Source organism: Microcaecilia unicolor, chromosome 2, assembly GCF_901765095.1.
Source record: "Microcaecilia unicolor chromosome 2, aMicUni1.1, whole genome shotgun sequence".
NCBI lineage: Eukaryota > Metazoa > Chordata > Amphibia > Gymnophiona > Siphonopidae > Microcaecilia > Microcaecilia unicolor.
The window spans coordinates 429,356,824-429,376,168 of record NC_044032.1 but is presented as its reverse complement, the minus strand read 5'-3'; the positions used below and the strand labels follow the sequence as shown (position 1 = coordinate 429,376,168).

Below are 19,345 nucleotides of genomic sequence, written 5' to 3'. Positions count from 1 at the left end.
TAGCCTGTTAGGGTCGAAAGAAACAAACAATTGGGCGGACTGTCTGTTGGGCTGTGTCCGCTCCAAGTAGAAGGCCAATGCTCTCTTGCAGTCCAATGTGTGCAACTGACGTTCAGCAGGGCGGGTATGCGGCCTGGGGAAGAATGTTGGCAAGACAATTGACTGGTTAAGATGGAACTCCGACACCACCTTCGGCAGGAACTTTGGGTGGGTGCGGAGCACTACTCTGTTGTGATGAAATTTGGTATATGGAGCATGAGCTACTAGGGCTTGAAGCTCACTGACCCTACGAGCTGAAGTAACTGCCACCAAGAAAATGACCTTCCAGGTCAAGTACTTCAGATGGCAGGTATTCAGTGGCTCAAAAGGAGGTTTCATCAGCTGGGTGAGGACGACGTTGAGATCCCATGACACAACAGGAGGCTTGATAGGGGGCTTTGACAAAAGCAAGCCTCTCATGAATCGAACGACTAAAGGCTCTCCAGAGATGGCTTTTCCTTCCACACGATAATGGTAAGCACTAATCGCACTAAGGTGATTCCTTACTGAGTTGGTCTTGAGGCCAGACTCTGATAAGTGCAGAAGGTATTCAAGCAGGTTCTGTGCAGGGCAAGAACGAGGTTCTAGGGCCATGCTCTCACACCACACGACAAACCTCCTCCACTTGAAAAAGTAACTCTTTTTAGTGGAATCCTTCCTAGAGGCAAGCAAGACCCGGGAGACACCCTCAGACAGACCCAACGCAGTGAAGTCTACGCCCTCAACATCCAGGCCGTGAGAGCCAGAGACTGAAGGTTGGGGTGCAGCAACGCTCCGTCGTTCTGCGAAATGAGAGTCGGAAAACACTCCAATCTCCACGGTTCTTCGGAGGACAACTCCAGAAGAAGAGGGAACCAGATCTGACGGGGCCAAAAGGGCGCGATCAGAATCATGGTGCCGCGGTCTTGCTTGAGCTTCAGTAAGGTCTTCCCCACCAAAGGTATGGGAGGATAAGCATACAGGAGGCCGGTCCCCCAATGGAGGAGAAAGGCATCCGACGCTAGCCTGCCGTGTGCCTGAAGTCTGGAACAGAACAGAGGCAGCTTGTGGTTGGTCTGAGAGGCGAAAAGGTCCACCGAGGGGGTGCCCCACGCTCGGAAGATCTTGCGTACCACTCTGGCATGGAGCGACCACTCGTGCGGTTGCATGACTCTGCTCAGTCTGTCGGCCAGACTGTTGTTTACGCCTGCCAGGTACGTGGCTTGGAGGAGCATGCCGAACCGACACGCCCAACGCCACATCCCGACGGCCTCCTGGCACAGGGGGCGAGATCCGGTGCCCCCCTGCTTGTTGACGTAATACATTGCAACCTGATTGTCTGTCCGAATTTGGATAATTTGACAGGACAGCCGATCTCTGAAAGCCTTCAGTGCGTTCCAGATCGCTCGGAGCTCCAGGAGGTTGATCTGCAGATCCTTTTCCTGGAGGGACCACAGACCCTGAGTGTGGAGCCCATCGACATGGGCTCCCCACCCCAGGCGAGATGCATCCGTCGTCAGCACTTTCGTGGGCTGCGGAATTTGGAATGGGCGTCCCAGGATCAAATTGGTCCGGATGGTCCACCAGAGCAGTGAAGTGCGGCAACTGGTGGAGAGGCGGATGACATCTCCTAGATTCCCGGTGGCCTGGAACCACTGGGAAGCTAGGGTCCATTGAGCAGATCTCATGTGAAGACGAGCCATGGGAGTCACATGAACTGTGGAGGCCATATGACCCAGAAGTCTCAACATCTGCCGAGCTGTGATCTGCTGAGACGCTCTGGTCTGCGAAGCCAGGGTCAAAAGATTGGTGGCCCTCGCTTCGGGAAGGTAGGCCTGAGCTGTCTGGGAATTCAGCAGCGCTCCTATGAATTCCAGAGACTGAGTTGGCTGGAGATGGGACTTTGGGTAATTTATCACAAACCCCAGCAGCTCCAGAAGTTGGATAGTGCACTGCATGGACCGGAGGGCTCCTGCCTCCGAGGTGTTCTTGACCAGCCAATCGTCGAGATATGGGAACACGTGCACTCCCAGCTTGCGTAGATAGGCCGCTACCACCACGAGGCACTTGGTAAACACTCGTGGGGCAGAGGCGAGCCCAAAGGGCAGCACACAATACTGAAAGTGCCGTGCGCCCAGTCGGAATCTGAGATACTGCCTGTGAGCTGGCAGTATCGGGATGTGAGTGTATGCGTCCTTTAAATCCAGGGAACATAGCCAATCGTTTTTCTGAATCATTGGCAGAAGGGTGCCCAAGGAAAGCATCCTGAACTTTTCTTTGACCAGGAATTTGTTCAGGCCTCTCAGGTCTAGGATGGGACGCATCCCCCCTGTTTTCTTTTCCACAAGGAAGTACCTGGAATAGAATCCCTGCCCTTCCTGCCCGGGTGGTACGGGCTCGACCGCATTGGCGCTGAGAAGGGCGGAGAGTTCCTCTGCAAGTACCTGCTTGTGATGGGAGCTGAAAGACTGAGCTCCCGGAGGACAATTTGAGGCAGGGATGCCAAATTCAGGGCGTATCCGCACCGCACTATTTGGAGAACCCACTGGTCGGAGGTTATGAGAGGCCACCTTTGGTGAAAAAATTTTAACCTCCCTCCGACCGGCAGATCGTCCGGTACGGACACTTGTAGGGCGGCTATGTTCCCGTGGATCCAGTCAAAAGCCCGTCCCCGGCTTTTGCTGTGGAGGCGCAGGGGGCTGCTTAGGCGCACGCTGTTGACGAGAACGAGCGCGCTGGGGCTGTCCCTGTGCCTGACGAGGCCTTCGGGCCGGCTGGTTGTACCTACGCTTTGCAAAAGAATAGGGTGCAGCCTGCTGTGCCCGGGAAAAACGCCCACCCGTGGGGGCGGGTGCTGAAGGCGCCCGGTGGGAGAGCTTGTCGAGAGCGGTTTCCCGCTGATGCAGTTGGTCCACCATCTGCTCGACCTTCTCACCGAAAATGTTATCCCCCCGGCAAGGGACGTCAGCCAGTCTCTGCTGGGTGCGGTTGTCCAGGTCAGAGGCACGCAGCCATGAGAGCCTGCGCATCACTATACCTTGGGCCGCAGCACGAGATGCCACGTCACAGGTGTCAAAAATCCCCCTGGACAGGAACTTTCTGCACGCCTTCAGCTGCCTGACCACCTCCTGATAAGGCCTGGACTGCTCCGGCGGGACCTTATCGACCAGGTCCGCCAGCTGTTGCACATTGGTCCGCATGTGGATGCTCATATAGAGCAGGTAAGATTGGATGCGGGTCACGAGCATGGAGGATTGGTAGGCCTTCCTCCCAAATGAGTCCAGAGTGCGAGACTCCCGCCCCGGGGGCGCCGAGGCGGTATCCCTCGAACTCCGTGCCCTCTTGAGAGCAGAATCCACGACCGCTGAGTCATGGGGCAACTGGGGCCGCATGAGCTCTGGGTCAGAGTGGATCCTGTACTGGGACTCTGCTTTCTTGGGAATGGTGGGATTAGTTAGTGGTCGCACCCAGTTCCGGAGCAGCGTCTCCTTCAGGACATTGTGCAGCGGTACCGTGGAGGACTCTCTAGGTGGTGATGGATAGTCGAGGACCTCGAGCATCTCGGCCCTCGGCTCTTCCACAGAGACCACGGGAAAGGGAATGCTTATAGACATATCCCGCACAAAGGAGGCAAAGGAGAGACTCTCAGGAGGTGAGAGCTTCCTCTCCGGTGACGGCGTGGGGTCCGAGGGAAGGCCTGTAGACTCCTCGGAGGAGAAATATCTCGGGTCCTCCTCTTCCCCCCACGAGTCCTCGTCCTCGGTATCGGACATTAGCTCATGTAGCTGAGTCCGGTACCGGGCCCGGCTCGACGTCGAGGCACCGAGGTCTCGGTGTCGTCGAGCGGTGGACTCCCGCGCCGGCGGGGACGGAGCTCCCTCCATCGACGTCGACGGGGACTCCACCTGCGTGGCTGTCGAGACCGGCACCGCAAGCGGCGGCGGTGTCGACTGCCCCGGCGCCGGGCTAGAGCTCGCCGGCGCCACAGTCATCGGCGCCGAGGGCGCAAGCACCCCCGGCGCCGGCACAGCCTGGCGCATCAGCCCTTCCAGGATCCCCGGAAGGATGGCTCTGAGGCACTCGTCCAGGCCCGCTGCCGGGAAAGGCGGTGGGGCCGGTAAGGGTGTCGGTGCCAGAAGCTGCTGGGGGCCAGGAGACGGCACCGAGGTGCCGGAACCCCGACGCGTCGGTACCTCCACCACCGACGGAGATCTCTCCTCTCTGCGATGACGCTTCGGCGTCGACTCCTCTTCAGGGTGCACCGAGGGCTCCCGGTGACGGCGCTTCTTGTCTTTTTTCCGGTGCACGTCACCGGTGCCGGAGGGCATGGAGGAGGAGGAGGTCGATCCCCCTCGGTCTCGGGGTACCGGGTCCGACAGGGTTCGGTCCCGTGGCTCACGAGTTGAGGGAGTGACCGGGGCCGACTGCCCACGCGGTCTCTCTACCCCACTCTCGCCGGCGGACCGGCGGGCCGACGGGACCTGTTCTCCTGGGGTCGCTGCCATCGGTGCCGATGTCTCGGGCATCGATACCGGTACCGAAGAACCGGTTTTCGATACCGATGCCGTCGAGGTCGACGTCGAGGGGCCGGCGCAAGTTCCAAAAAGACGGTCCCGCAGAACTTGCCTCGCAACCTGAGTCCGTTTCCGGAGACCGAGACACAAAACGCACGACTTGAGATTGTGCTCCGGCCCGAGGCACTGGAGGCACCAAGCGTGGGTGTCGGTCTGCGAGATCGGCCGGCCGCAGCGACCACACTTTTTAAATCCACTCGGGACCTTCGAGGACATCGACGGAAAAATCGCGTCGGCGAAGTCAAAGTCGGCAATGGTGGCTAAAATCACACCACGAAAATTGAAACCGACCGAGCGGCCACTAGGCCGCAACGAGGCGTCCCCGCTAGAAAGCGAGGGAAAAGAAGGAGCGCGTGCTCCACACGCGCAAAATTCTCTTTTTTTTTTTTTTTTTTTTAGAAAGAAAAGAAGAAGAAGAAGAGGCCGAACAGGCCAAAAGCGACGATCCGCGTAAACGCGGTCGAAAAAATCCGGCGGCTGAAACGAGAGAGAGGGGGAAAACACAACTCTCTCAGTCGCGGAAAAAAAGTAACTGGCGGGAGCGGTCGCGCACGGGCGGGAAGACGGCCGCGCATGCGCGGTGGGCGTGCCCTGCGTGCCGACCGTCCCGCGAAGCTTATTTCCGGTTGGTGGGGGCTGCCGCGGACGTCACCCAGTCGTGAGAACAAGCAGCCTGCTTGTCCTCGGAGAAACAGCAATAAGAGCAAATGAATGTGAAGCATTATATTCACACACATCTTTTCAAAAAAAATATACCTTTTCACTGCAGGATTGTGGAGCTATGTGTGAGTTGTTTCAAGCAGTCACTGAATTGAGTATTTGAAGTCTATTAAAGGATCGAGGAAAATTATTCAATTATTATTTTTTATACTGTAGTGTGGGAGCCTTTTTTTTTTTTTGGTTTGGTTGGAGGGTACTATTGATAGTATTTGAAAATCTTTCCCTCCAGCAGGTCTTGTTTTGTAAGTTACTGATTTATTATTATTGAAAACATTAATTAAAATAAATAAGACAGACAAGCCACGATCCGACCCGTCCTGGTTGATGAAATAGCGCTTGGCTGCACGGAGTCTTGGCCCACCTGATCGGCCCGTGGCTACTGTCGGCAGCTTTCCGGCTTCCACTTCTCCACTGCAGCCCTTGCTGAAATCGCTGGCTCTGTTTCCTCGCAGCTGATCCCTGCTGAAATTGCCAGCTTCCACTGCCGCACAGCTGATTCCCTGCTGAACAGTCAGAACCTATGGATGGTCCTCGGTGTTCACCCCTGCAACCTAGGAAGAAATGCCTGCCTGCCTTTCTTGCTGCGATGGCTCTCCAGCACCTACCTCTCCAACAGTTGAGTCTGCGTGGCCTTTGACTTCCCTGCACGGCGGGCCTTCCCTCCGATGTCCACCTTTGTCGCCGTTCGCCTTTGTAGTTGGTCGGTAATCTTCTCATCTCAGCTGATTTCTACCGGAGCCTCGCCGCCTAAGATTGTTTTCCAGCGCTGCTTCTCCTCTACGGCTATCTTCGTGTTTCGGAGGAGTCCCGTCTCGACGCAGGTCAGCTGTTCTCTGCCGGCAACCTCCCTCTTGCCAACTGATCACTGCTGCGGTTTCGGTGTCTGGGGACTAAGGAGAGTGGCCCTGCAGGCCATGGCGTGTGATGGGATCGTTGGAGAGGTGGGGCTTTTGTTGCCACCCTCTCGGCTCGCTATCCTCTTCGCCTGCCTTACCGAGACTCAGCGAGTCAAGATCTGATTTCAGACTTTTTCCCTTTTTCCTTTCTCCTCTTTTGGTTTCCTTTCCCTGCCTACTTTTTAATTTGTTTTCAGATTGTATTTATATTCCCTTCCTCTCTCCGTTCCATTTCTCCTTATAATCAATTTATTTTATGAGTTCATTGTAAGCCGCTTTGGGGCTGCAAAACTGCGGCAAAAGGCGGGGTATAAATGACCTAAAAATAAATAAATAAATCTGAGGTTGGAAAATAAATGAAGATGATAACCATCCAATAAATAAACAGAGGTAAAGAGAAATCAAGATAGCTTAAGAAAGAAAAAAGATCACATACATTCAGCACCCCCATCTCATGCGATTCTGCAACCACAGCAAGGACTGCCAAAGCTGGTACTCACAGTAACCTGCCTGATCTCCACTGAATTACTCGGAAATTAGGGCTGAGCAAAGGTTTCTCCTAATCCTTCTCCCAAATCTGCCTAGGTCTATACCCTCCTCCATTACCCAGTGAGCCAACTCGTGGTTTTAATCTTGAAACACTGTAATGTTGTGCATATCAAACCACAATTCAGGTGGCCAGGTGGCAGAGGACATAGCCCAGGTACCTTCACTCTCTTCCTCCTTTACAAACTCAAGCACAACATGTGTGCACAGTGATTTCTTCAGTACATCACTATCCCAACTTCAAACAGACAAAATGTTATTTTAGATATTCCTACACACTCTCTCCCTCCCCCATCTCTTCTGTTATTCCATAAATTACAACCCCAAACCCTGAACTCCTTTGACTGGATAATCACTCTTTAGTCCTTTTCACAGCATTGGAAAAATGGTGTCCAAACTTTTTTTTGCCAAAAGTTTACATCTTTCAGTGTCACAGTCAATTTAGACAGAGTACACAATCTATATAACCACTTGCAGTCTCCTTCTTGTGGGGGGAGGGGGGCAGTAACCATTCAACACAAAGCCACCAAATGGTTATGAGCATGGGCAAGCCCAAGCACTGTTCAATACTGCAGGTATACTGACAAAGATGGTACTACATTTCTTTCCCAGTTTTTATCCTAATGTACCACTGATTTATTCCCAATAACGTCATTCTCATCCTTCTACTGATGATTCACACTTGGAGATGTGAGGTAGGAGGAACTTTTTGGGAAGATGGCAGAGAAGAGGGCAATTGCTTTTGGGGAGGTCTGAGAGGAGATCGATTGGGGAGGTGATCAGTGCTAGAAGGAGGGGCAATGGGAAGAGCAAGTGTGAGTGAGTATGTATGAGATAGACAAAGAGTGTTGGACTCAAGTGTAAGATAGAAGATGATAGGCACAAGGAAGTGTGCTTTGATAAATAAACAAAAAACAACAAAAACCTGCTCTGAACTTTTTTTTACACTTGTTCTATTGTTGATGTTCACAGCTGGTCTGGAAGGGTTAACCAGATTTCCACTGTGTTGCCATGAATGATTTGATCTCTGTATGAGGGTGATGGGATATTCACAAAAAGGTTTTTAAAAAAGTGTTCATTTGAAAAGTGTCTGGATTTAAAAAAAAAGTGTTCATTTGAAAAGTATTAGGACATATATTTAGAGGCATATTTTCAAAGCATTTAGACTTACAAACTTACATAGGTTACTATGAGGCTTATTTTCAAAGCACTTAGCCTCCCAAAGTTCCATAGAAACCTATGGAACTTAGCCTCCCAAAGTGCTTTGAAAATATGCCTCTATGTAAGTTTGTTAGTCTAAGTGCTTTGAAAATGAGCCCCCTAAGGAAGTTGAAAGTTTCGAATTTATTCAAAACTTAATATACCACTCATAAGAAAAATATCAAAGCTGTTTATAATATTAATATATTAAAAAGAAAAGAAAGAAATGGAACTACAATGATACAAAATAAGATAGAACACCAAGAAAAGAAAAAGAAACCTAGAGAACCAACACTGCTACACACTGGATACCCATATCCCAGCCGGATGACAAAAAGCATCCATGACCCAAACGCCTGATGAAACAAATATATTTTTAGCTTAATCTTGATATCAAGGAATGTACAAAATGTAAATCCAGTGGGATAGAATTCCATAAAGTAGAGCCCTAAACGCTAAATATTTTATTCCTAATAGAGGAAAGAAGAACAGAGGTACAAGAAGGAACCTGAAGGAGGCAAAGAGGGGCATAATCGAACGCAAACGCCTATCTCCATGGGCGTTTATCTCCAAGAACGGGTCTGTGAAGGGGCGGGCCGAACCGTATTTTTGAAAAAATGGACGTTTTTGAGCTGGGCGTTTGTTTTTTTTAGCGATAATGGAAACTAAAATCGCTCAGCTCAAAAACGTCCTAATCCGAGCCATTTGGTCGTGGGAGGGGTCAGGATTCGTAGTACACTCGCCCCCCTGATATGCCAGGACACCAACTGGGCACCCTAGGTCAGTGCGGTGGACTTCAGAAAAAGCTCCCACATGCATAGCTCCCTTACCACGGGTGCTGAGCTCCCAATCCCCCTCCCCCAAAACCCACTACCCACAAATGTACAACACTACCATAGCTCTTAGGGGTGAAGGGGGCACCTACATGTGGTACAGTGGGTTTTGGAGGCCTCCCATTTACCAGCACAAGTGTTGCAGGTGGGGGGGGGGGGGGGGGGGATGGGCCTGGGTCCACCTGCCTGAAGTGCACTGCGATACCCACTAAAACTGCTCCAGGGACCTGCATAAATGCAGGCCTCTAGGACTTGTTGCTGCTGTATAACAATGGCACACCAGTTGACACCTGAAGACTAATCTCTCCGAAAACGTCCTTTATTGGAATAAGCACGTTTACTCACAGTTAGCTGCAGAGGTTGTGCCCCACTGGCAACAAGTCTCCCTGGTACTGAGATTAGCAGTAGGTCAGAGCTGGCAGAATGCTGTACAATGCCCTCTTTCAGCCACATTCAAGGTAAGAACTAAGTTGTCTAACGTGGCTAACACAGGAAAGGGAACTAAAACTGGCTTACAAAAATGGCCACTACCGCATGGACTACAACAGGAAACACAACAGGGCACACTCTGACCCAGTAGGCAGGGGGAAAAGCACCATGGGAGAAGAGCCTACCAACTACCAACATCGTGAGACTGTAACACAAGCTAATGAAATCACGGAGCCCAATACCCTACACCCACCACAATGCAATGCTGATGTGACCCTCTAGTGCACCCGAGAGCCACATCTGACCCAGGGAAAGCCTGTGACAGGATCGAACACATTCTGCTGTCATGGAGGTGGGTACGGCATTTGAGGCTGGCATACAGGCTGGGAAAAAAGTTTTTAAAGTGGGGTTTTTTTTGGTGGGAGGGAGTTAGTGACCACTGGGGGAGTGTGGTCATCTGGGCAGTTGGGGCACTCTTTTGGGGACTTGTTCGTGAAAAAAAAGGGTCCAAAAAAAGTGACCCAAAATCACGGTAAAAACGCCTTTTTTTTTCGATTATCAGCTACAGACGCCCATCTCTCCTCAGTTGATAACCACGCCCCAGTCCCACCTCCGACACGCCCCCGTCAACTTTATTCGTTTCCGCGACGGAGTGCAGTTGGAAACGCCCAAAATCGGCTTTCGATTATACCGATTTGGGCGCCTTTGCGAGAAAAACGCCCATCTCCCGATTTGGGTCGAAATATAGGCGTTTTTCTCTTTCGATTATAAGCTGGAAAGTGTCCTTGAGGGATTATAAGGCAACAAAAGTTGAGAAACATAAATAGGGAAATCAGACTGTATAACCTCAAATACTAAAATAAGCAACTTAAAGGACATCTGGAAAGAAACAGGGAGCCAATGTTCAGCCTGCAAGAGAGGGGTAATATGATCAAAACGCACCTATAAAAAAACCAAACCATAAGGTTCAAAAAAAACTTGCCTTTTTTGTCCACTTTGTCTTTCTTCTTCTTTTCCTCACCTCCTTTGGCCTGGTCTTTCAGAGCTGGGGTAGAGACTGAGGTGGACTCTGGCTGCTGCACAGCTGTAGTAGAAGAAGCAGGTGGTCTAGCTTGTACTGAAGCACTACCTGGAAGGGCAACCTGCTTCACTACCGGACAGAAAAAAAGATATGCTGAAGATTTTTGTCAATATATCCAGACAACCACCACAAAAAAAATTACCTTGAGCTTTTAGCTGATATAAGTTTAGTTCTTTCCAATTTGTGTACCACCTCCTTGCCAAAAATGATGTTCAAAGTGGTTCACAGCAATAAAAAAACATAAAATACACAGTATTCCTGCCCCATCCTTTTTCATTATCCCATAAAAAAGGATTAAAACTCCACAGCACACTCATTCTGTTCCAGCTTTAATAACTAAAAAGGTTCAAGATTCAGCTATTTGGATATACCACCTATATCACAGAAGAAGCTAAGTGGTTTACAAGTTACAGTGTAGTTCTACTTATCAGCTGATACTACTAAAAGGGGAATGATGTAGGTTAAACTAGAGTATTCTTAGGGTTCAATGTCAGAAACCACAGAACATTAATTTCAAGATGCACATTAATATCTGTGTAGAACTCAGATTTTCAGGTAAAGGAGGCTAGCACTGTCTGGAAACAAACTAGATCAGTGGCTTGCAACCTTTTTTCAGTTGGAGCACACTTGACAAGATGATGCTCACATACATGACCATCACTGGCATTTGGTATGAAACAGTATGGCAATTTTTTCGAGTTAAATGTAAACATGCTCTTCAATCACAAACCCCGTGTCCCCCCTATCATATGTCATCTGATTTACAGTGTAATAATCAATCACTGAGGTGGAGGAACAAGATCCACTACAGTGGCCTGTTGGAATTTAATGGATTGTATTGCTACAGAGCTTTGTTTATTGTTCCTTTTTACATAGCGCCAGTTTTTCTCACTTCTCCAGGCTCCGACTGTTTCTCTTTGATTCATTATTTTTACACATTTGAGGATTTTATCTTCTATGAGACCCCTGACGCAGGCATTGTTTTGCTGACACACGGACTGTGTTGGGTCTTATCAATAAAGAACTTGTGTGATGCCCCCACTCCTGAAGACTCCTTAAGCTAGTGGATAGGGCTGAAGTAATTCCCCTCTGCTCTTGCCCTAAGGCTGCCTGGGTTCAAATTGGCAGATCTAAGCCCTAGCGACAGTCTCACAGTACTGCCGTTAGAGATTCATATCCACCATTTTAAACCCAGGTGGCCATGAAGTTGTAGTGGAGGGGGGATTGCTCCTGCCTTGTTCACTAGACTATCAGGGATACCCCAGTAAGTGCTGAGTGGAGTTCAGTGGCTTGGGGGGGGGGGGGGGAGGGTTGAATTGTAGTTTTGGTGGGGCACTATGCGTTCCAGTGGGGGCATCTTGGATAGGTTGTTGATTGAGGGGGAATGTGGGTGTGTGTGAGAGTGAGTGTGTGTGTGTGTGTCAATCTGTCTTTAGAGGGAAGTATGGAATCAAGGGGGGGGGGGGGGGGGGGAAGGATTGGGAAGGACAGGGTTTTGGTGCCATGAACCAACTTTTTTATTTTGTTACAGCAGCTGTGCTACCTGGTGCTGGTAGTGTGAGTACACTGAACACCGCCCCTTGACTTGGTGTTCAGTGCACCTGTATTATTGGTAGCCCTAACAATCAACATAGAGTAACATACCATGCACTGTCTGTCATTGCTGGCCACACGCATTCTTCACCCATAACCCGCCTTATTTCCGCCCCACTCTGTGCTAAGCAGTAACACAAGATTTTTACCGTGCAGGTCGGTAGCGCATTTTAGTAGACATTCCCTTTAGCAAAGCTGCAGGCTGGGTTGTAAGACATGGTGCAGGGGTCAAGGGGAGCAAGTGGCTGCTGGATGTTGGATTAAATATGCTCCATCTACTCCAGATGCAATGTACCAAAGGGGACGACATAAAAATGTTACTTAAGGCGCGATATCTTACAAGCAGTTGGCAGGTAGGATGCATGAAAAGTACTTCTATAACTAGGTGTCTGCAGTCATGCACCACTTGCGTGTGTACATTAAGCAAAAATAGCACATAAGCATGCAAGCGCCCTCAGCGCTATTCTATAAGGGTGTATATAAGTGCTATAACACATAACTGCAGGGGAGCACACATGTGGGTGGAGCATGAGCACAACATGGGCAGGGCTTTCACTTATGCATATCACTTGCGTAACACTAAGTTACACATATCCTTGCTGCATGTAGGCGCCTATAATCACACTAGGTCTATGGCTGACGTAACCTTGAGCACCTTATTATTATTACATTTCTATCACATTTTTATCCAAGGTGGGTAACAATATTCACATACATAATTTTACATAGATGCCACATATATAGTCTTCGACAATTGTTACATACATATAGTTTTAGCTGGGCGGCAGTTATATGGAGAGGACACCTAGTCGCCTATGTCATATACATAGTCTTCACTTATATGGACATTTAGTTTTCAATGGGTTGCAGTTGAAATTATGTTGTGTAAATTGTAGGTGCGCCAATGTCAGGTTATGCTAGTATTAAATCACAGATGCTGTTATAGAAAGGTGCTTCTCGCGATGGGGGTGCCCACTTATAGAATTACTACCATATTGACCACAAGAACTGCGCATACTGAATAGGTCAATTAATTTTATGTGCTGTCATCTAGTTTGCTATTTTATTAGATCCAAATTCTAGGAGAGGCATGACAGCCTTCCCTTTCTTTTCAGGGATACAACGTGGGTACCATTTAGACGTGATCCTTCTCCAAACCATCAGTGTAGGAGGGGACCACAGACTAAGTTCACAACCTGGCATACGTGTACCATGAATTGCACCTGTAGGTGCTATTGTGTGAAAGTTGGAGGTTAGTGTATCTGGGTTTAAAAAAAGGTTTGGACACGTTCCTGGAGGAAAAGTCCACAGTCTGTTACTACTACTACTACTGAGATGGACATCGGGAAAGCCACTGCTTGCCCTAAGATCGGTAGCATAGAATGGTGCTACTAACTGGCTTTCTGTCAGGTACTTGTGACCTTGACTGGGCTAGATGGATCAGTGGTCTGATCCAGTATGGATGTTCTTATATTCTCCTAGCTCCATAGACTGTCCTACGACCCAAAGTTGAGTAGAGAAATTGAAATCTGGAGTCCTGTATGGCAGTGTAGCACTAGGTTTTCCAGCCAGTTGCTACTCAAAATATTTAAATAATATTGCCATTTTATTTGGATCTTTACAAAAAAACAGAACCTTTTAGAAGACCTTGGAATGTGATAGTGGAGGAGTGGCCTAGTGGTTAGGGTGGTGGACTCTGGTCCTGGGGAACTGAGTTCGATTCCCACTTCAGGCACAGGCAGCTCCTTGTGACTCTGGGCAAGTCACTTAACCCTCTATTGCCCCATGTAAGCCGCATTGAGCCTGCCATGAGTGGGAAAGCGCGGGGTACAAATGTAACAAAAAAAAAAATGTGATTCCCAAGTATCATCAGGACACAGAAAAATTACACAGGTAAAATTAAATCTCTTTTCATTTCATACCTCCATTCTTCATTTCAGTTTGCACCAGCTGCATCTTAAGTGCTTCAATTTCTTTTTTTAGTTTAACATTTTCCACACGGAGTTTCTTCTCTTCCCGCAGGGAGGCCTGTAAAACTGCAGGTCAAGCACACAACTCAAAAAAAGCCACACCACTGGCATTTAATAAAAACAGACACAAAAAAGGCAAACATGGCTGCTTTTTGAATACAGTGCTACAGTATATAGCATATGCTGTACTGCTCTTTCAAGGAATAAAATATTTCTCATACCCTGTCATGAGATAGCAAAGTATCTCATGACATGGAGGGGCATAATTGAACGGCGCCGGCGATCTATTTTGGCGGCGCCGCAATAGCTGGCCAGAACTGTATTATCGAAAAAGATGGGCGGCCATCTTTTGTTTCGATAATATGGTTGGAACCGGCCAAATGCCACAGATCGCCGGGTTTGAGATGGCCGCTTCTGTTTTTCAGCGATAATGGAAGCTAAAAGCGGCCATCTCAACCCCAGCTAAATCCAAGGCATTTGGTCATGGGAGGAGCCAGCATTTGTAGTGCACTGGTCCTCCTGACGTGCCAGGACACCAACCGGGCACCCTAGGGGGCACTTCTAAAAATTTAAAAAATATATACAAATAGCTACCAGGTGCATAGGTCCCTTCCCTTGGGTGCTGAGCCTCCCAAATCACCCCAAAACCCACTACCCATAACTCTACACCATTACCATAGCCCTTATGGGTGAAGGGGGGCACCTACATGTAGGTACAGTGGGTTTTGGGGGGGGGGGGGTTGGAGGGCTCAACACTTACTACCACAAGTGTAACAGGTGGGGGGGTGGGGGGGTGGACCTGGGTCTGCTTGCCTGAAGTGCACTGCACCCATTAAAAACTGCTCCAGGGACTTGCATACTGCTGTCAGGGAGCTGGATATCACATTTGAGGCTGGCATAGAGGCTGGCAAAAAAGGTTTTTTTTTGGGTGGGAGGGAGTTGGTGACCACTGGGGGAGTACGGGGCGGTGATCCCCGATTCCCTAAAGTGGTTATCTGGTCAGTTAGGGCACCTTTTTGTGACTTGGTCGTGAAAATTAAAGAACCAAGTCACGCCCGCGAAATGCTCATTAAAGCTGCTTTTTTTTCCCATTATGGCCTAAAGCCAGCCATCTGTTAACCCCGCCCATGCCCGTCTTCGCTTCGCCGCCAACACGCCCCCTTGAACTTTTGCCGGCTCCCCAATGGGAAAGCGGCGATGGTGTCAAAAAAGCGGCTTTCGATTATACCAATTTCTCTGCTTTTGAGAGATCGCCGGCCATCTCCCGATTTATGTCAGAAGATGGCCAGCGATCACTTTCGAAAATTAGCTGGATGGTATGACAAATAATTTGTCATACCATGTCATACAAATACAAAGTAAAATCAAGGTCCAAAATATGACCCCTCAAGATACAATGATGAAGAGGAGAAGCAGTGCTGCCATCTTTCATAAAAGGAAGTTTTATTTCATTGTGAGAGTGAATTCTCAATTATTTACTGCATCTGCTACAGAAATGATTGACTGTAGAATTGCAGAACTTTATTTTAATGTGGTGTTTTTGGCCTGGGTACTAAATCTGATTACTTCTTAATTTTTTCTAAACAAAGGACAGAATTTCCATGCTTTATCAGAGCGTGAGAGGGTATGAAATTGAAAAATAATCTTTCTTTTGAAGCAATCCTAAATGGAAGTTTACATACCTGCTCAGCGGAAACATTTGATTGTAGTTAAAGAAAATAATTTTCTTATTACAGAAATATTCTGAAAATAGAATACTGGTTGCAACTGTATCTGTCATTTTACAGACCTCTAACGATCAAAACATACTATAAGGGGTATTTTTGATATGACTAAGTGCCGGAGGGATCCAAGATGGTGCCATGAAGGAGAGACGTAACCTGCTGGTGATCTGTTCTTCGGTGTGCTGTGGGCTTAGTCGGGCTCATTTGGAGAGAAATGGGAAAGAGGAGAGCCAAGATCCATGAGCTTCCCCCAGATCCCTCCTCCCCACCTCTGATGAGACAGGCTACTTTGGAGCATTTTTGAGTGTTGCCAGGCTCTTCACTTGCTTCCTCTTCACCTCTGCCTGAGGCAGGAGCTTTGAATGGCAGTTTGAGTGAGGCGTCTTTGAGCCCTGTTGAATGTACGGCTCTCTAGCAACCAGGAAGTAGCTTCACAGTTGGAGCACAAATGGCGATGGTAATCCAGTTGGTGTAGAATCTCGTTGCTTCAGGGGGATTTCCTATTGCGAGTACAGCTTTGACTTTGAGCAAGGATCATCAGTATGCAAACAAGATCCTTTGTGATGGTACTGTTAGCACTTTGACTCAAGTTGTTAGCCGGACTACTGATTCCAGTCAGGTTTTGGCGAGACCAGCTGTAGTGACATTGGATCACTTTGGGATGCCATTGGTAATATGCAAACTTCCCTGTTGGATATAACTAGACAAATACTAAGGATATAATTTATTTCTGATGCAGTTTTGACGCAGGCTTGAGCGATGGGACAATTAGCTCTAAGTTGAATCTCTTAAATCTAAGATGAGGACAGCGGAAAGTCTGGAAGGAGCCTCAATTAAGGAAAATAATTTTTCCATAAGGCATTTGAAATATCTGGAGAACCAAATAAGGACTTAATTTGAAACTCCAGAACTTCCCAAGATCTCCTTTGATATTGGCTTTAGAAATGTTTAAACATATGTGGTGGAAATACTAAATATGCCCCCAAATTCTTTACCTTGGCTTTTCCTACCATCTCTATGCTGATGACTCCCAAATCTACCTTTCTACCCCTGATATCTCACCTTGCATCCAAACCAAAGTTTCAGCGTGCTTGTCTGACATTGCTATCTGGATGTCTCAACGCCACCTGAAATTAAACATGACCAAAACCGAACTTCTCATTTTCCCCCCCAAACCCACCTCCCCACTCCCCCCGTTTTCTATTTCTGTTGATGGCTTTCTCATTCTCCCTGTCTCCTCGGCTCGAAACCTTGGGGTCATCTTTGACTCTTCTCTCTCCTTCTCTGCTCACATCCAGCAGACCGCCAAGACCTGTCGTTTCTTTCTTTACAACATCCGTAAAATCCGCCCCTTTCTTTCCGAGCACTCTACCAAAACCCTCATCCACACCCTTGTCACCTCTCGTTTAGACTACTGCAATCTGCTTCTTGCTGGCCTCCCACTTAGTCACCTCTCCCCTCTCCAATCGGTTCAAAACTCTGCTGCCCGTCTCGTCTTCCACCAGGGTCGCTTTACTCATACTACCCCTCTCCTCAAGTCGCGTCACTGGCTCCCTATCCGTTTTCGCATCCTGTTCAAACTTCTTCTACTAACCTATAAATGTACTCACTCTGCTGCTCCTCAGTATCTCTCCACACTCGTCCTTCCCTACACCCCTTCCCGTGCACTCCGCTCCATGGATAAATCCCTTCTTATCTGTTCCCTTCTCCACTACTGCCAACTCCAGACTTCGCGCCTTCTGTCTCGCTGCACCCTACGCCTGGAATAAACTTCCTGAGCCCCTACGTCTTGCCCCTTCCTTGGCCACCTTTAAATCTAGACTGAAAGCCCACCTCTTTAACATTGCTTTTGACTCGTAACCACTTGTAACCACCTGCCTCCACCTACCCTCCTCCTTCCTGTACACAATAATTGATTTGATTACTTTATTTTTTGTCTATTAGATTGTAAGCTCTTTGAGCAGGGACTGTCTTTCTTCTATGTTTGTGCAGCGCTGCGTATGCCTTGTAGCGCTATAGAAATGCTAAATAGTAGTAGTAGTAGTAGTCTATCACCATGGCTCAGTAAATTCCAGGCCCTAGGATTTCTGATGGCCTGGCTGCTCAGCCTAGAGGTGAAGGAGATTTGAACTTAACAGCTTTCTTAAAATCTTCACTGGAGACTAAAAGGACTACACTGATGATGACTTTCGCTCTTGAGCCTGACCGTAACATTGTATTAAAGCTTGCTTTTGGACATTTGGAAACTTTATTTATGGGCTCAAAAATTAGGGTGTTTCCTGATCTGGCAAACAGGCAAGCTGCAAGGCTTATCTGGCGCTCCGGACCAAGGTTCAGGCCTTAGGTGCCAGTTTTGTGTTACATTTTCCTCGTAATTGTATGGATTTATTTGAGGGTAAACAATTTCAGTTTTTTGAACCTAAACAACTTGGAAGATTTTTTGATTGCCAGGGAGGATGTGCATGTTATAATGTAGATCTATATGTTCACTGTTAGGGGGAGGCTGAGGTAATAAAGTGGGAGGGACAAATCTCTAATCGGTGTTTATTCTTTTCCTTTTTTTCTTTTATCTTGGATCTTAGTTCCTCATTTGTGGGCGAAGATTTGAACTTTTTCTCTTTGAGATGTTAATTTCAGTATATTCTGGAATGTTTTTTCTCAAATCTTGGTAGTGTGATACTGTTTGGATACTGTACATTAACTTTCATAAAAAAAAACCAAAATCCAGTTCCAAACACGGTCATTTTCTAACCAGAAAAATGTTTACCTTTTTGATTCAAACATCACCCTATTTTAGACGTTTTTGTGCTCTGTGCGTCTTTCTTTGAGGGTCAAACAAAAAAGCCCAAGGGAAAAATGCACAAAAACAAGCCATTAGGATGTCTGGGGGCCAGCAGTCATACTAGAATGGCCAAACAGACATTCCAGCAGAGCAGCAGGGCAGGCTTGGAGGCGCTGCAGTGAACTTCACATAAAAGGTCCCAGGTACACATCACATCATAACCCCCTTATATTGTATGGTGAGCTCTCCAGAAACAGCAAAATATGTACTGTACCCAACTGTACATCACTACAATAGCCTTTAAGCCTGCAGGTGTTACTTTTACATGGGTTCAGGAGGTATTTTGTGGTTTTTGGGGAACTCACACTTTCCACCACAAGTGTACCAGTTGGGATATGGGCCTGGATCCTTTCTCTACAGTTCACTACACAAACTATTAGCCTACTCGAGGGACCTGCTTGCTGCTCTAACAGGAATGGCCATTATATCAGCAGCTGTCAGACAGCCTGGTATGTATTATCATTTTCACCTCTTGGGGATTGGTGGGAGGGGGTCACTGTCCATTGGAAGGTCATGCCTTTATCCCTCCAGTGGTCATCTGGACAGCACAAACGGACTCCATATATTACCTCTCAGAATGGGACAAAAGATGCAGAAGCATACTTGACGAAATAGCACCCTTACGAACAAGAACCTCACGAAGACAAAACTCAATCCCATGGTTCAACGAGGAACTGAAAAAACTAAAAACCCAATCAAGGAAACTCGAGCGAGCATGGAAAAAAACAAAAGACGAACACTCACTTAGTGAATGGAAACTAATACAAAGAAAATATAAATACGCAATAAGACAAACCAAAAGATCATACTATAAAACTAAAATAGGGCCAGATTACAAAGACCTGAAAAAAATTATACCAACTCGTGCACACACTACTAGACACCACCCCGATCACCACAAACCACCTAGACATCCAAT

General features: G+C 47.9%; 1 protein-coding gene across 5 annotated transcripts in view; it reads right to left on the bottom strand.

The window, feature by feature from the left end:
- The window catches only part of AIMP1 (aminoacyl tRNA synthetase complex interacting multifunctional protein 1), a 106,257-nt gene that overhangs the window by 61,447 nt on the left and 25,465 nt on the right, over positions 1-19,345 (bottom strand). For all 5 annotated transcript variants that reach the window (XM_030190778.1, XM_030190777.1, XM_030190779.1 and 2 more), the window contains exons 3-4: positions 13,813-13,926; positions 10,199-10,366 (exon numbers count right to left, since the gene is read on the bottom strand). In XM_030190778.1, the coding sequence (XP_030046638.1) occupies positions 10,199-10,366; positions 13,813-13,926 (282 nt within the window). The remainder of the gene's footprint in view (positions 1-10,198; positions 10,367-13,812; positions 13,927-19,345) is intronic.